Raw genomic sequence first — 18,401 nt, 5'->3', positions numbered from 1 at the left:
AGAGTCCGGCAACTGGTATTATTTTGAAAGGAAAAATCCACATCCTTCTCAGTTTAGGTTCCCTTTATTGACTCCTACAAAGCTGATTGTCATGAGCAGCGTGATGCATTAGACCAGTGATCTGCAAACTTGGCTCTCCAGCTGTTAAGTAACCACAAGTCCCACAATGCATTTGCCTTTATGAATCATGACTGTGGCTGTCAGACTCCTGCAATGCATTGTGGGACTTGTAGTTCCTTAAAGGATACCCGAAGTGACGTGACAGGATGATAGACATGGGTATGTACAGTGCCTAGCACACAAATAACTATGCTGTGTTCCATTTTTTTCTTTATCTGCCTGAAAGTGTTAAATATCAGGTATGTAAGTGGCTGACTCAGTCCTGACTCAGACAGGAAGTGACTACAGTGTGACCCTCACTGATAAGAAATGCCCCCTTTTTTATCTCTTGCTCTCAGAAACCATGTTCTTCTAGGAAAGTGTTTTATAGTTGGAATTTCTTATCAGTGAGGGTCACACTGTAGTCACTTCCTGTCTGAGTCAGGACTGAGTCAGCCACTTACATACCTGATATTTAACTCTTTCAGACAGAGGAAGAGAAAAAAGGAACACCGCATAGTTATTTGTGTGCTAGGCACTGTACATAGACATGTCTATCTCATCATGTCACATGTCACTTCGGGAATCCTTTAAGTCCCGGTTCACATCTGCGTTGTGAGCCAAATGGATCCGGTGAGCGGATCCAGTCTCTGCTTCACCGGATCCGGATGGCTCAGTCCGTGGCCCTGTTCACATAGTGAAAACGGATCTGATCAATGATTGATCGGATCCATTTTCACTCAGCAATACATACCTAATTTTCCGTAGCAGCCAGCGGTAGAGGCTTCCTCTTCTTCTGCTGTGACTACACAGCGCGTCATGTGACTAGTCACATGACGCGTCATGTAGTAGCTATTGCTGCTGTCTGGGATATGGGTTAGTAGCAGGTGGCATCCATCCTAATATCTTTGACTTAGACATTTTGAGTCTTTCAGATTATGCCAATCCCAAGCCTTAGGAAGTTTGGTGAAAAAGACGAGTGTGCTGCATAAGTCATCTGAAGACTTGCAGATTGGTCCATCGAATATACATACCCTTTTTCTTTTAGCTACTTCCTTCATTCTTGAAAATTCACTATTTGCTTTTTAAAAATAAGTTGAGAAAGACTCGGTGGCATTGTTAATTATTGTTTTACCTATTTGGTTGACAATGCAGTGAACAATTTTTATACAGCTGTGTTTTCATCTGTATGGTCCCCTCATTTACCATGCACCTTTCAAAATATTTATTTGTACATTGTCACAGAAGATGCTGGGGCTGTATAAACCAGTGTTAAATTGTGTGCGTTTTTGGAGGTGGTAGGGGGAGGGGGGCAGATCCCTCTACATGTCTTGGTGCATAAACCATTTATGAACAGTGCTGTGTAAATTAGTCCTAGAGGATCACTGGAGGCCATGACTTATATTGTGTGGAGGCTGTGTGGGACATTGCTGAAGAGAGAATTTAAACCCTGCCCCTTAACAGCATTGTGGGATAGCAAATGTCATAAATCCTTTATAGAAGACTTGTCCAAAGCTTTCATATAAATGCATAACTTTTTTTTTTTTTTTGTCCTTGTATGCGCAAGAAAATAATCAGACAATGCTTTAGTTCATTGTGGTGGGTTGTGGTGTAGCGGCTTACCGCATTGCAATGGAGGGCTGTGGAGTCGGTACAGAAATCTTCTGACTCCAACTCCGACTCCTCAGTTTATGAAACCACGACTCCAACTCCGGTTACCCAAAATGGCCCAGACTCCGACTTCTTAGTCTAATACTTAACAGGGCTGTGGATTTTGTACAAAAATCATCCGACTCCGAATCCTCACTCCGGTTGACCAAAATTGCCCCGACTCCGACTCCACAGTGCTACCTATGTGGTGGGTGTGTTGCGGTATAACTGGTTGCGGCATCGTAATGCACTGCATGTAGTGCGGTACCGCTAAGTGCGAGCATAGCGTGCAGTGCCGATGTACCAATCCGTTGCTTTGTTTTCTCCTGTCACAGGGAATGCAATGGCACTATGAACTTGGACTTACGGTACCGGGTACCTTATTCACTGCTGGAGTTGTGGAGCTCACGCATGTACATTTGTTCCTAGTATTCGGAGGGTGCCATACATGTAAATTTTCATGAGTTACAAAGCAGGTCATCTAGGCGCACACATGGAGGTGTGGCTATAGCTGCAATATTAGAGTGCGTGCCCTAAGTAAGGCTAATTCAAGGTTCCAGATCACTGGACCCCAAATTACTTCTCCCTAAGAGTTGCTACGACTCGCATGAGGAATAGTATTTATCGCCGCCCGGTTATTCAGCGGCAGCATGGCGAGCCATCATTCGACTCACCCTGCGCCCAACTGACCGGGCACGTGGTAATACAGACTCCCTTATTTATTGCTGGAGGTGTGGTGCTCACCCATGTGTTCATAGTCGTGTGCCATACATGTACATTTTCCAGAGTTAGCCTTGCTTTCCATTACATCTACTCCAATAGTTAAATAAAAGAGAAATATGTTGATATACTTCCTGATGTCACTGGAATGCCTGTCCTTCTATGATTCCGAAATGACAGATGAAGATTTTCAGAGCATTCAGATCAATATTTCCTACTGGAAGTGACAGGTACATTAGAGAGCATTTTACTCTAGAACAGTGATGGCTAACCTTTCAGAGGCCGAGTGCCCAAACTGCGACCTAACACCGACTTATTTATCTCCGAGTGCCAATGGGGGGGGGGTGTTTGCGCCGCGCCGAAAAATGGGCATGGCCATGATATTGTATGGGCGGAGCTAACGTAATGATGTAACAGCGAGGCATAAGAAAGCAGTGTTTCCGCCATGATGTGGTGAAACGAGGATTCGCATCATGGGTGTGCAGAAACTGTGTGATGCTATTTATTAGTATACCCGCCGTAACCCCAAAGCAGCAAATATAGCCAACTATGACCATTAAGGGCTCATTCACACTATGTGCTGCGCTGTCAGTTTTGACGCAACGCACATTATGTAAGATTCATATGGTAACATGAAAGTCAATAGACTTCCATGTTACCATTCACACTACAGGTGTGCGTTCCCATGCGTTACGTTGTAACGCATCTGGGAACATTTTAATGCACAACGCATACGTTTCCCCGATGGGTACAGCTGCCGACGTCCACGCTTTAGCGCACCACAATCGCGTTCGTGCATACGTTCTGTAGTGTGAATGAGCCCTTAATAATGCAGCAACAGTTACCCCAGACACCAGAAAATAAACGCAATGTGTGCAACATTTCAGCAGAAAATAATGCAATGTTGGTAACATTTCAGCAGAAAATCATGCAATGTGGGCCACATTTTACCAGAAAACAAACGCAGTGGGCCACATTTCACCAGAAAACAAACGCAGTGGGCCACATTTCACCAGAAAACAAACGCAGTGGGCCACATTTCACCAGAAAACAAACGCAGCGGGCAGCATGTCACCAGAAAACAAACGCAGTGGGCAGCATGTCACAGGACATAAACAAAATGTGACCAAAAATTTTACCAGAAAATAACAGTGGGCCGCATTTCACCTACAAAAAAAGTAATGTACTCACCTGACAGAAGTCTTCTCTCTCGGCTGGGCTCTGGCGCGCATCTCCCCCGTACGTTCCTCCTGCAGTCTCCCGCGCTGCCGCTGACAGGCAGAGTGCAGGGCTACGGGAAGATGGCGCCCGAAGCCCTGCACTGGAGACACAAATAGTCTCCAGTACAGGGCTTCGGCAGCCATCTTGCCGTAGCCCTGGTCTGCCTCCCGGGAGACTGCGGGGCTGCGGGCTATATGAACTGGCGCGGCGGCGTCTAGCAGACGTTGCGGCCAGTTCATAAGCAGCGGTGGCGTGCCAGCAGATTAGGCTACGCGTGCCAGGCCCGGCACGCGTGCCATAGGTTCGCCACCGCTGCTCTAGAACATACTGTATGTATTCCTTGTTTATGTGGGTTAAGTTGACAGACCAGATCCGCCGGGGTGGATTTGAAGACAATAATTTTTTGCTATCTTTGGAGATCTTTTGCAAACTATTTTACTGTACACAGGATCCTACCGGACAAAGCCCTATAATGGTACAATAAAAAAATGAATTTTATTTTTTTAAAAACTAGCGTTGCAGTGTGCGTGGGTGTAAGAAGGGTGCCCTGGGAGGGTCTTTGTTTATCCTTCACCACTCCTGCAGGCATACATGGAGTGGGGTGCAATTATCCCCAGGTCCTTGTATAACACCTCACTCTGTTTTTAAAGGTGAACTGGCTGGGTGTGGGGGTTAGACAAACCTGTAGTGGCTATAGTGTAATCAAGTCGCTTAATGTCCGTCAAATAAGGTAAGTGCTGTGATTTTAATGCAAGTCCAATAAGAGTGAGTTTAAAAAAAAAAAAAGTGGCTTAGCCCTAAATTTACTGTCCCATGAAAATAACTAGACATGCAGCCATTAATGTCTAAGGGCCCATCTCCACAGGTAGTGAAACTGTGTACTCAGCACGCAGTTACCAGGCAGCAGTGAGCAGTTGTGAGAATTTGAGAGGCTTTTCACTGCCTATCAACTGCTTGTGGAAAAAGGCCCTACACCTCTGGCAACAAAAGTGAGTACACCCTAAGTGAATGCAATTCTGCTCGAAATGTCAATATTTTTTGTGGCCACCATAATTTTCAAGTCTTCACTCTCTTGGCCACGGAGTTCACTAGAGCTTTACAGGTTGCCAATGGAATCTTGTGGTGGGGCAGATAAAGTATAACTGCACAGGCACCAAGGGGGGGGGGGGGGAAGCTGGGGGTTTCCGTTGTGTTTGCCCATAATTATCACACAAAGTTTACGCTGCACACTTGATCCAGCCTGGGACTTTTCAGAATGTCCAGTCGTTTAATGCGACCAATGTCAGCCCAAAATTGGTTGCATCGTCGATTGGGCATGCTCTTGGCAGCACCGATTTTCATCCGATTCATTTATAATTATCGGATTGGATGGTCAATCGGCTACCAAGTCGCATAATCTCTGGCCACTTTAAGAGTTTTGATCAGTACCAGTGCTTCTGTCTGTCAAGTAATCAAAAGTAATACCCTTTTTACCCCCTTATCAGGGGGGCATTTCTTGCACCAGAAAAGCAGGTGAATGTCACCTTTGTAATGTTTATGTGAACAATTCTTTTAATTTACAGGTGAGATTTGCTCTTTTCTATCCAGAAATAGAAATAATCCCCTTAATAGTTTTCTCACCAGCATATTTTATGTGTAAACAGCATTAGTCTCTCGGAAACCATGCTGTTACAGTCTGTTACTTCAAGTGTTTAGCATCTGGAGATTTTAGGATAAATTATTTTCCAAGTTAAAAAAAGAATAAACAAAAAAAAAACTTACTTTGTTCTGATTTGAGCAGATACCTTGTTTCCACAGTTCCCAGTTTTGTTTTGAAGTATTTCGTTAACTATTTCCTTCTTGGCTTCCTTCTACTCCTGCCAGGTGGTTAGTGGTCCAGTTATATGTACTGTTGCCTGTATAGGGACTCAATGGGAGATTATGCCCACCACATCTCCATCCGACAAGACAAATGCATTGCCAGAGGAAGCAGTGCAGGCAGCTTGTCAATACCTGTAATGTTAGTACAGCATTGGATCAATCACAGGTTTATGCAGCACACAAGGGTAAAATATCAGTTAATGTAAAGCTCTGTCTTATGGTGCCCATACATGGTACAATTTTTTTTTTCAATTACGGTAGATAATTTCATAGATTATTCTGTCAGTTTGAATATAAATTTTTTTCCAAGATGTCCGATAGAATTTTAAAGTGGACCCAAATTAAAAATACAACATTTCAGAAATAAAATCTGTTTTCTAAGTTACAACAATAAATCGCAACCTTTTTTCAGCTGCATGATGACAAATATAAAATATTTTACATTTTTTTGGAGAAACCCCTCCCTTCCTTTCAAATTGCCGGGACTGGATTCGGCAAACTGGTGGAGTAGATGGTGTCCAGCAAAGGAGGAATTGCTAATGGCTGCCACCTGTATAACCCTAGTTAAGAAAATAGAAGGGTGAAAAGCAGTCACTGAAATGCTCATAGGCTTGAATGAGTGTTTATTTATCTTTGTATGTGTCAGAGTGGTGAAACTAAATATTTTGAATTAAAAAAATGTTTGGTTTGGGTCCGCTTTAATCAAAATAACGTGATCGGTTTTTTTTTCCACTTTCACTCAGACTGTTTTGGTCGAATAAATTTGAAAACGGAACATTTTTATTGTACCTTGTATTGGCACCATTACAGCTGCCAGGATGTCAACTGCAATAACTCTTCCGAAATCCCATAATCATTAGTAATGCAAATCCGCCTCCTCCATCGGCAAGACTGCCGTAGCCATTTTTATCCGAAGTCCTCTAACACTCTTTCCACCAACACCTGCGTTGCCATGGCCCGCCACCAGCTTGTGTACTTGCCTTTAGTATGAAACTGATTCATACCTCTCTTTTTGCTGTACAAATGCGTCCCCCCCCCCCCCCCCCCCCCTCCATGGCATCACTTGAAATAAAAGAAGAACTTTGACCATATCTGTAATCAATCAGTACACATCTGTAGAGGTCTGTGGCTGCTTTATTACAACTGCAAGAGATGTTTCCTCACTTGCCTGCATCTAGGTATTAAAAAGTTTTCCTACCGATAGAATAAGCTGCTTTTATGCAGCCTGTTACCTCCATTGTGTTAGCTTGAGAGTTGTGGTGGGGGAAAGATCTGAAGTGAGCCCCGGTGGTGATTTTCTGACACCACTGGAGATGCTGCATGACAGTAATATACTGTATATGCTTTCCATTCTAGACCTAGATGTTTACAGTAGTTTAGAATTGCAGGAGTACTTTGATCTTTGCAAGGCCTTTCATGTCAGATTTATGGAAAAGGTTGGAGTCCTCAGCCTGTGTCCGTTGTTACAGTAGAAAGCTTGTTTTACAATGCCTTTAAACATTTTTCCACAGTGAAAACCTGAACAGCCCCCTGTGAAGATGTATTCTTAGTTCTCCACACAGAACACTGAATAGGTGTTTGCAGATATTGGAAGGAGGGCAGTAGCTTGCCAGCATGTATAGGAAAACCCAGGGCAGCACATTTCAAGGCAATACATAAAAAGACAAAGAGTCTTTGAAAGCGATATGTAATGCTTGCAACTTTATCAAAGTGACTTATGGAAAAAGAGAAATAAAGAAGATGTAAAGTTTTAGGAAGTTGGTGAATCTTTTGCAGACATGATCAATTCTTTATTACCAGAATGAGTAAAGTTGTTTTGAATTTCTCAAACGCTGATATACAGTATATCATAAATACATAATGAGTCATTCTGTTGATGCTCCAAGTGTTCAGACCACAGATTCTAATGCCTCAGACATATCCTGAAGGCACACGTGGGTGGTGTTGTGCATGTCTCTCCTTGACACCTGGGTAAAGGCTCATTTACATTTGCAAGGCAGAACCGGGGTGCGGGGCTTGTGATCCCATTTATTATAATGAATGGAATTGCGGGCGCAAACGGGACAAAATGCAGGCAACCATGCGCTGCGATTAAGTGATGAATCACCGCTCATGTATGGAAACATTAGACCGTGCAGACTATGTACTCTTTGATGTCACTGCGATCGTATTTGCATAAGCACGCCTGAAAGCCGAAAAGAGCCCTAAGTCCGAATCAGAACAGAATCACCTTTATTCACCAAGTACCACAGTGTAATACCCGGAATTATTTGTTGTTCACATGGCAATGGCAGTAGAGCAAGAGAGACAGATCTATAACCATAAGCAGGTAACATACATAACTTGACAGAAAGGGAGATAAATAAATACAATGAGACAGGCAAATAAGAACTATGTGAGCATAAATTAGAGTCTAGGGTGGGCTAAGCCTCCGAGGTGCTAGGAGGAACAAAGCGGGCTGCTGGAATTAGCTGTCCAAGGGACTATGGTGCTGTAGGCTGGGGTGTTAAGCTGGGCAGCTAGAATGTTGAGCTGCCATCGGGCTGGAGTTCGGACTGGAGGGCATGTCTGGTAGGAGTACTGGAGTTTGGCAGGAGGACCGCTTGGGGGAAGAAGGTGATCCTCCACATGGTTGTTCTTGAGGGGATAGTTCTGTAGCGGGGACCCGATGGGAGGAACCTGAAATCCGTCTGCCTGGGTGGCTCCCGGTTTCCTTCTAGCAGAATGGAGGAGGTCCAGTGGCGGCAAAGGTGAGCTGATGATCCTATCCGCTGCACTGATGACTGAATGGATGGATTCAATAGTGGCATTGGAAAAGATGGTCAGCAGCTCCCGTGGCATCCCAAATATTTTCAGTGGCACAGGAAGAAAAGCCTTTCTTGTGCCTTCTTCTGTTGTGCCTCCTTCACGACATGGGCTTCGGCGAACTGAGCAGGCGCAGTAGTTCTGCGCCTGAGCAGTGCGGTGCGGCCCCCATGGCCGTGATTGACAGCGGCGCTTCGCGCAGCCACAGTGAGGCCAACCCCGCGGTCAGCCTGAATAACGAGTAGCGAGATCGGGACAGCGGCGGGGAGCGGAGCGGTCGGCGTGGGACAGTCTGCTGCAAGGGGCTGGAGAAAGCCCCAGGTGAGTACAGCACATTTGGGCTAGTTTGCCTGATAACTCCTTTAATACAGAGGGTACCTCTGGCTATCTAATGCTAAGGGACACCTACCTAGGACTGCCGAGGGAAATAAGAGAGAAGTGACACCCAGCACATTTGTGGTGTGGTTCGGCGGGGGTATGTAAGTTCAAGGAGGACGAAGTCTACGGTGCCAGAACACTTATGCCTATAGGCTCTTGTGATGTAAATCTGGGCCTGCATACTGGTTCTAGGTTTTGTATGCTCTGATGCACTTTATGCAATGTACGGCTCGTCTAGTCATGACTTTCCAAGGTGGTTTAGTCCTGAGCTGTACTGATTAGTTTATTTTCTGTACATTATCCATCACCCACAAGATGTTTGGTTTTAATTGGTTTTATTGTTATTTGCATTTATTATATGGAGTGGTGTGGTGTTTTAGGACACCATTTTTTCCCAATATGCTTGTATACAATCTTGTCAAATCATACAACTTATTTGTAATCTGTGGGTGGAGAACATACAAACTCTGTGCAGATTATATTGCAAAAGAGAGAACAAATTCTCGGACTGGCACTAGAAAACTGGTGATCCAATGAGGATTAACGGTGTAACCAATGTGCCTCCAGATAAAGTTCAATACAGCAATGTTTGGAGAGAAAAGCTTCTGGGCACCATTAGTGCAGTAGAAAAAACACCTTTATTCCATCCTCGTTACAAGATTAAAAAAGCAGATCTTTAAGCCTAACAGTCTGTTTCACAGAGTCTCGCTCTGCTTCTTCAGAAATTTCTTTGCCTCTGAAGAAGCAGAGCGAGACTCTGTGAAACAGACTGTTAGGCTTAAACATCTGCTTTTTTAATCTTGTAACGAGGATGGAATAAAGGTGTTTTTTCTACTGCACTAATGGTGCCCAGAAGCTTTTCTCTCTAAACATTTCTGTGCAGATTATTCCCTGGCAGGGATTTGAATCAGGGACCAAGAGCTGCAAGGCAAGAGTGCCATCCATAGAAATCATGACAAGTATTTTCCACTATAGTCATTCAATTTGGAAATCGCAAATCGCTATCGCTTTCTGGAGCGATTTTTAGAGTGATAATGCAATGCAAATGAAAAATCACAATTGCATAACAGAATTAATGAAAGATCACAATAGCTAGCGTTTGTGATTTGTGATTGCTGTTGCTATTGGAAAAGGGCCCTAAAGCATAACGTCTGACAAGAAAAAATGTTTTCATCAAATCCAGAACACTACTGTTAGGCACTCCTCCAGCACAGTAACAAACGAGCTAGCATACCAAGTATGAATCTTCTGCATGGAGTTTGTATGATGTCCACATGTCTGTGTTGGTTTTCTCTGGCACTCCGTTTTCCTGCCACATCCCAACGATCTACCGCTCAGCCAATTCATTCCACCTAAAACTTGGTCTCAGACTACAGTAAAGGCATATGATTGTGACTGTGGTGGTGGTGGGGGTGGGGGGGGGGGTTAAATTGTGAGTTCCCCTGAGGGACAGTTAATTACCTGTGTCCTCTATAAAGCAATGCAGAAAAGGTCACAGCTATATAAATACATAGTAGTAATAATCGTCATCATCATCACTGTGGTCTAATAGTACCCAGGAGCAGTTGAAATCCATAGGGTGGGGGCCAGGGGGCTTAACTAAACCTAATAGGGCCCCCCTGCAAAAATGATAGCATGGGGCCCCCTTGGTCCCCAAAGTCCATGAGAGTCACATGATTGGGAAACGGCCAATGGCAGCAGAAAGTGTCACGTGAAGCAGCATCTGGGAGCAGGAAACAATTACAGACGCTCTCATTGCTCGCTAATCTATTGGCAGGGATTGTTTTTGTGAGGAAACGGGGAGTTTTTTTTGCTAATTGGCAGCACTTGCGGTTTGGGAGAGGGAGAAGGAGAGGCCCCCAAAGCCTACAGCCTCCCTTCCCTGCAATGGCAGGGGTCTCGGGGGTGATTGTTACGCCCATGGTGGGGGCGGCTCTTGAGAGGTCCTGTAGGCATACATGGAAGGGAGAAATGCATGGGGTGGACAAACGGAGATCATTGGAGGGGGCAGGTGAGTATACTGTACATCTGTGGATGAGCTCAGAAATGTAGGTTGATCAGGTCTTGTGTACAGATGTGTAGGCCGGGCACAGAATCTTAAAACTGATAGTGAAACAGATAGGGAGTCCGTGTAAGGCTTTGCAGACAGGAGGAGTAGACATTGTCCAATGATTGTCAGCTTGCAAGAAGCTCAGAAAATCGGTTCTTGAGTTTTAATGCTGTGAATGTAATCAAATGATGTACCATGTGAAGTTTTCAGGCTGCCGGGACTGTCATCAAATTACTTTGTAATCTTACTTTATTCACATACATTAGCGTACAAACCAGAAAATAATGGATTCTTTCAGTGTTTGGGCTGGCAGTCGCCTCCGTGCCTTTGTTATTATTGCTTCCTGTCACTCTTGATTTCTGCAGTTTTTTAACATATTTTGAAAACATCCCCCTTTTGTCTTCTGTAACCTTGAGACGATTGCCTTCTCTTTGCCATTCCAGTGAGTGTTGTGTGACAGGATCCCTCATGACTGCATCTTCCTTACAGCACAGCCTGAATGGCGATTTCACCACCAGGCACACTTATCTGTGTGGTATTCCATATGCTGTTGTCATTGTTTGGGTAAAAGCTTTCATTAAAAGCTATGAATGTACTGAGACCTTTGCAAACTACAGCTTAGAATTCTTAAACTAAAAGGAAAGTCCATTTTTGTTTCTCGTTGTTCAAAACAGAACACCCTTATTAGATAAACTGTATATATAATATACGCTTATATAACATGTAATAAGGGCGCCTGGAATAAAGGGTGCTGGATATTGCCACTATTATAATATATGTAAAATTGCTGATATTCTACTACTTCATTCCAATAGTAAAATATTGATAATCTTTACTGATATTTTACTATTATCATTATTGATTAAAGAGTAACTGTCAGGCTGCAGAAGCTAATTTAAACCTCTATTCTCCTGTGTTAAACAGTTTAGAAGGAAGCCAAAAAGGCAATACTGTAGTTAAAAATCTCTCTTACATTTGATGTGTGCTTATCAGCAAAGCTGTTAGACCCAAGCTCTTAAGAGGACGCAAGCCGCATACCATACTGCAAAGCATTCTGGGGCCCTCCCCTCGGCTGCTAATGAGAAGTTACAGGATCAAGTTTCAGCAGCTTGTAACTCAGTCCAGCGCACAGCACTGATAAATCTCTGGGCAGAGTACACTGCAGGAGTCCGCTATTGTTCCTAGCCACATGGCTAATTAATATTCACTGCACACTAGTGTTATTCAGTACGAGCTTTTCTGTGATCAGGAAGCAGGCAGGACATGACGACACATTTGGCTTCATAGGAGACAGACAAACATGGAACCTGCCATGAGCTGTCAGGAGCATCATTCTCTGCATATACTATATACAAATTCTGTGAAATCCAAACGTGGACAGTGAAATGCATATGTAATGTAAGTACAGCCAGTATTTAGCTACTGATATATGTGTTTATTTTCTCTGAGACCCTATACCTAACAGCTCCTCTTTAATAAAGTGTCATCATATTCCGTGGTGCTGACTTAAACTAACCCTACTCTCACACAAACTCTACTGATGCCTAACGCTTAACCCCAACCCCCCCACGCCCCACCAATACCTAATGCTTAACCCTCTTTCTACCGATGCCTAAACCTAAACCCTCCTTCTACCAATGCCTAACCCTTACCCTCCCTCTACCAATGCCTAACCCTCCCTCTACCGATGCCTAACCCTTAACCCTCCCTCTACCGATGCCTAATCCTTAACCCTCCCTCTACCGTTGCCTAATCCTTAACCCTCCCTCTACCGATGCCTAATCCTTAACCCTCCCTCTACCGATGCCTAACCCTTAACCCTCCCTCTACCGATGCCTAACCCTTAACCCTCCCTCTACCGATGCCTAATCCTTAACCCTCCCTCTACCGATGCCTAACCCTCCCTCTACCAATGCCTAACCCTTAACCCTCCCCAGTGTTCTCCCCAGAATTTTTTTCCAGCCGGGTGGCATGAAATAGTAGCCGGGTGGCATGAAAAAGGAGCCGGGTGGGGCGAGTTGAAAATGCAGGGCAACTGTGCTTACAGCATAGGAATAGGTGAGGAGGTGAGCCGATGACAGCCGGGTGGTCACAAAATCTAGCCGGGTGGAGCACCCGGCTAAAAGAGCCTGGGGAGAACACTGCTCCCTCTACCGATGCCTAACCCTCAACCCTCCCTCTACCGATGCCTAACCCTCAACCCTCCCTCTACCGATGCCTAACCCTCAACCCTCCCTCTACCGATGCCTTACCCTCAACCCTCCCTCTACCGATGCCTAATCCTTAACCCTCCCTCTACCGATGCCTAATCCATAACCCTCCCTCTACCAACACCTAACCCTTAACCCCCCCTCCGACAATGGCTGGAAATTTGAGCCCCCGATTAAAATAGCAAACGCTGGGGCTTCCTGCAATGCAAATTGCAGTTATACATAGCCACAATTTACATAGCCGGTAGCCCCAGTGCCTGCTATTTTATCAGACGCCCACATTTCCAGCCATTGGGGCTATTCGCATTTTTTATGCTTGCTGTGTATGATGGTGCCTATTTATTTCACGACGCCTTAGGCATCCATTTTGCCTGCTTCAATATATCAGTGGGTGTAAAGCAATGCAACAGAATACCCAGACAGGGCATGTTGGCAGTGATAAGTCAGTATCTTTAAACAGAGCTATCATCGGCAATGCAAGCACAATGCATTACTGTTTGTAACAGAACTAAGGCAGCTGATACAGATCTGGCGTAAAAGAGGGCTCACTTGCTTAAAGGAAACCAGAACTGAGTTGAACTAAAACATTTTATACATACCTTCTTCCAGCCCCAGGCGGCTGCCGGAGAAATAAGTAGAGAGCGCACTTCTTTTGCGCAGACTGGCCGCGTCTGGCTGAAGTTATGGGACCCAGTAGGCTGAGGATGGCAGCGTGGAAACGATCTGTACGCATGGGGCTGGAGGAAGTCCCAGCTACGTATAAAACTTTTAGTTAAACTCCGCTCTGGTAAACTTTAAAGGATTTCCGAGGTGGAAAATGAAATGTAGCTTTATTACATGGGGCTTCTTCCAGCCCATACAGTAGGGGGGGTTGCTGAGTTAGGCTCTCCACCAGGCCTTACAGACCTGGTCTGCCGGTGCACAATGCCTCCATGGGTCACCACTCCACAGCAGATGCAATCAAAGTACTCAAATGGCGAATAAACTTGCATTTATAGAAAAGGTAGCAAACACTGAGTTTATTCGCCATTTGAGTGCTTCCTTCATTTCTACTTTGCTATTTCCAGCTCCTAGACGTCATTTGTGTACCTCGCCGCAGCTCCAATCTTTATCTGGGTCCCGCTGGCAGCCTCTGAAGGAACCGTGACCCCCAATGGGTCGGCATCTTCTGCGCATGCGCGCATCACTGCAGAAGGATCTTTGCTCCTTTAGAGGCTGCCAGCAGGACCCAGGAGAAGACCAGAGCTGGGGCGAGATACACAAATCACTTTTAGGGGCTGGAAGAAGCCTCTGGTAAGTAAAGCTAAATTTCATTTTTCACCTTGTAATTCCTTTAAATTAAATAAGCAGTTCACCTCTTCTACAAACTTTTCATGAATCCAGCCTTAAAAGTTATGCTATTTGAGTTTTTGCAGTAGAATAATCAGAGTAAGTGAGACAAGTCTGTGTATGAAAATCAGTTATCTGAAGTTGAGAAAGGTTTTATTTTTTCATGAGAAGCGCTAAAAAGGTACAATAATTATTACTAGAATAGCACTAAGCCCCAAAAATATATTGAGGCCCCTTAAACGTAGGCGGTCCTTTGCAGCCCTGTCTGTCAAAAATTGCTGCATCCCATCACATAATTTAACATGGTGTGTAGCATTGTGGCAGGTTCCAGTGCCGTAACGCACTGCATGCAGTGAGTTACTGGTCAACTCTCACAATAACCCCAGAAGTGAGGCGTACCTTCAATAAAAAATATGCATCACTGATCTGGTCGCACCAAAACTATAACGTGTGGTTTTACTTCTGGGGCACAGTGCGGTGGGATCGTTAAAGTGAACCTTAAGCCCCCCAAAAAAATATGAGTTTTACTCACCTGGGGCTTCCAATAGCCCCCTTGCAGCTGTCCGGTGCCCTCGCCGTGTCCCTCCGATCCTCCTGTCCCCACCGGCGGCCACTTCCGGTTTTGCCGTCAGGACCCGACAGGATGGGAACGCGAGTGATTCTTCGCATTCCCAGCCACAATAGCTCCCTCTATGCTGCTATAGAGCTATTGTGGCTGGGAATGCGAAGAATCACTCGCGTTCCCATCCTGTCGGGTCCTGACGGCAAAACCGGAAGTGGCCGCCGGTGGGGACAGGAGGATCGGAGGGACACGGCGAGGGCACCGGACAGCTGCAGGGGGCTATTGGAAGCCCCAGATGAGTAAAACTCTTTTTTTTTTTTTTTTAAAGATCACACCGTACCACATGTAAAAGCAGCCTAAAACCAAACCAATCTATGAATCTCACTGCAATTTATCGAGACAAACACATTCTGGACACCCTTCACACAAATTTACTCACTGCAGAGAGGAAGTATGGCAGTCTATGGAGGTACCAAAAAAGTCTCTTCCAAGGAGAAATATGGAACCTCAATAAAGATTATATAGTTCTATATTTGGATCCACAAAATATAGCAAATAAAATGCTAATGTTTAGATCAGATGCTCGTGAATGAGGAAAGATCTTCAGCCTGTAAACAAATTTTGTAGTTCTCCTTTCTGACAAGTCATCGGTGTAGACTCCTGATCTTACCACTCCACCGTCTAGATAGGTGAACATCGTTGTGGCTGGTGGAGCTGCTCAGTCCTGGGAGCCGCCGCTGGCATTTTATTGATTCTTGATTAGATTGTTATTGCAGTTGAGGACTATTCCCCCTGGGAAAGCTGCTGACATTGCCCTTTGGCTGAAGCGTAACACAGGTTTTTGTATTTCTTTTTTTTCATTTTATGCTTTTATTTTTACCTTGTCTTTCCATGCTTCCGTGATTTTAAGCTTTTGTTGTTTTGTTGGTGCAGTGACGGCAGATGAGCTGTGGAAAGGAGTGGTGGCGGATTCTTCAAGCTCACGAAAGGGAAGAGGTAAAAGAACCAAGAGGAGACTTAGGAAGAATCTGAATGTTGGGCAGAACATTGGAGAGGGTAAGTTTTTATTTTTTCGTTTTATCTTTAGATAGTAAAAATATAAGTAAAGAGTTCTCAGTAATCATCTTTACTATTATTTTTTTAAAAAAAGGTGCATATTGCAATGATGGCAAGCGGAGCATTACAGCAGAGGAAACTCACCGGTTTCCAACTTGCCATCGTTAACGTCTCTCCTCAGCAGGGATCAGCTTCCTCTCCTTGATAATGGCAGCTCTCGTCTTGTGACGCACGCACGTCCACGTCACATGACATGAGCCTCCGTTGTCAAACAGAGGAACCCAGGTGCTGCTGAGGAGAGAAGTTATCACTGGCACGTCTGAAGCCGGTGAGTTTCCTCTGCTGTACTGCGCCACTCGCCACTCTGCAGGGGGAGGGAGGGAGGGAGGGAAAGGCTTTAAACAGGAACTGTAACCAATGATTGAACTTCATCCTAATGAGTAGCTAATAACCCCTTTTCCCATGTAAAATCTTTACCTTTCCCTGAATAGATCATCGGGCTCTGTGTGGCTGATATTGTGGTTAAACCCCTCCCCAGTCTGATGTCAGGGCCAAGGTCCCAACATCACACTGTGGGAGCCTTGTTGCTTTGTGGGAAATAACGGCTGTTTCCAACTGCCAAGCAACCAATCTCTCCCTCTGTACATACTGTATGTACAGTATATCTATTAAAAAACGAACAAAAACCTTTTAGCCTATCGTATTGTTAGGGAGTGTGGTTATAGATAATGGCAGTTGATGCTGTCTATTTTTTTTCATGTCTGCCAGTAGTAAAGATGATTACGTGCCGGCTGAAAGTGGATCAAACAATGTGAGCAAATTACATAGCGAATATCAATCATTTCTTGATCTCTCTTCTTTTTCTTTTACCTTGGCTTGAATTGATACATTTTCCCCCTTTTCGCTGAAGTTCCTATTTAAAAGAATTAGGAGTAAGCTTTCAGCTATTCAGCCTTTATCAGACTTGAATCATGTATACTGACAAATTGTTAAAGCGCAAAGCCATTTACATGCAAAAGCGGACACAGAGATTTTTTTGGAAACATAAATGCATGTAATTAGGAGTCCTTAAAGTGGACCTGAACTCTTGCACAGGACCGAAGGAAAACCGAGAGAAATGCATTTGGTATGTATTTAGAGAATTTAGCCTGTCTAATCCCCCTCATCTGTCACAAGTTGTAATTTGACCCCTTACCTGATTCAGCTGACTGAAATTGGTAAACATAGGATGTTAACAATATGTCCGCTTCCATGAAGGCGGGAAGTAGAGACACTGCAGATGTATTGCAGGATTTGTATCAGCTGTAACATAGACAATTTTTTTATGGTTATTATGGTGTTGCGTATCTTTTAGAGCAGAGAGTTCAGGTTCACTTTGACTGGAACAAAACATATGGATCTTGAGAGGATGTTAGCTAATTTATGACAAATAGATAGGGCCCTTTGTTAGTCAGCCCTCACATAACTAAAGACAAATTTTTTGACGGCCGGCAAATTATTATTTTTTTGAGAGACGAGCGATCGTTTCTGCAATCTCTCAACGTGGGTACAGGCACGCTATTTCCCCGAACAATGTTTGACGATGTGCGGCGACAATGACTATCACAGAGAATAGGATCTTTAAGATCCCTGATGGCTCCCACTCAAAGTACCGTGATCGCTTGAACTCTCGTTCTCACCCGTCGTATGCCATCGCGTGTACCCGCCGGCAGGAAGTTGCTTCGGAGAACGTTTGTAGTGAGGCAAGTTGCTGTAATCCATCCTCCTGCGTTGTTAGGTGAGTATTCAGCTTAAAGAGACTCAGAGACAAAAAAAATAATAGAGTTATACTTACATGGGGCTTCCCCTGCCGTCTCTATTGCCGGTACTGGGTCCCATCACTTCGGCCAGTCGATGCAAGTGCAGTGCGCTCCCTCGGTATTGCGCAGGTGCGTGCGGTAAGCAGGCGCCGGCGAGATGGAGTCTCTGCTCATGCGTACAACTGGCCGCGTCCGGCGAAAGTTACGAGACGCAGTACCGGCGATAGAGGCGGCGGCGGAGCTATCCATGCGGATGGGGCTGGAGGAAGTCCCAGGTATATATAAATCTATAAGTATCGTAAATTCCGAGTTCAAGAGTTAGCTAAAAGCAGAATGAATGCAGTTTATCTTGGCTGAAAAAGAATGATGACCTTAAATATCCTCAACCTCATATCCATGTACGAAATTGCTATCCCATGTTCAATATTTTATCTACAGATTTGAATTAATGTATAAATGTAGTTTCTGCTGATAGTCTCTCTTTTTGTGATGTAAAGCCACCCTCCAGGGCAGTAACCTGAAGATCATTTAAGCTGTGCCCATGGGAACAAAAGGGAGTCAAAACCTTAGAACAAGCATATGACTAATCCAGTAAAACCTCAGTCAGCTGAGTCAGAGTACCTGATCTGCATGCTTGTTCAGGGTCTATGGCTAAAAGTTTT

General features: G+C 44.6%; 1 protein-coding gene across 1 annotated transcript in view; it reads left to right on the top strand.

The window, feature by feature from the left end:
- The window catches only part of MRPS5 (mitochondrial ribosomal protein S5), a 182,621-nt gene that overhangs the window by 49,438 nt on the left and 114,782 nt on the right, over positions 1 to 18,401 (top strand). Inside the window, exon 3 of the mRNA XM_068279589.1 lies at positions 15,818 to 15,940. Coding sequence (XP_068135690.1) covers positions 15,818 to 15,940 — 123 coding nt within the window. The remainder of the gene's footprint in view (positions 1 to 15,817; positions 15,941 to 18,401) is intronic.

This window comes from Hyperolius riggenbachi, chromosome 4 (genome assembly GCF_040937935.1).
Source record: "Hyperolius riggenbachi isolate aHypRig1 chromosome 4, aHypRig1.pri, whole genome shotgun sequence".
Lineage (NCBI taxonomy): Eukaryota > Metazoa > Chordata > Amphibia > Anura > Hyperoliidae > Hyperolius > Hyperolius riggenbachi.
This window is presented reverse-complemented; position numbering and strand designations above follow the sequence as displayed.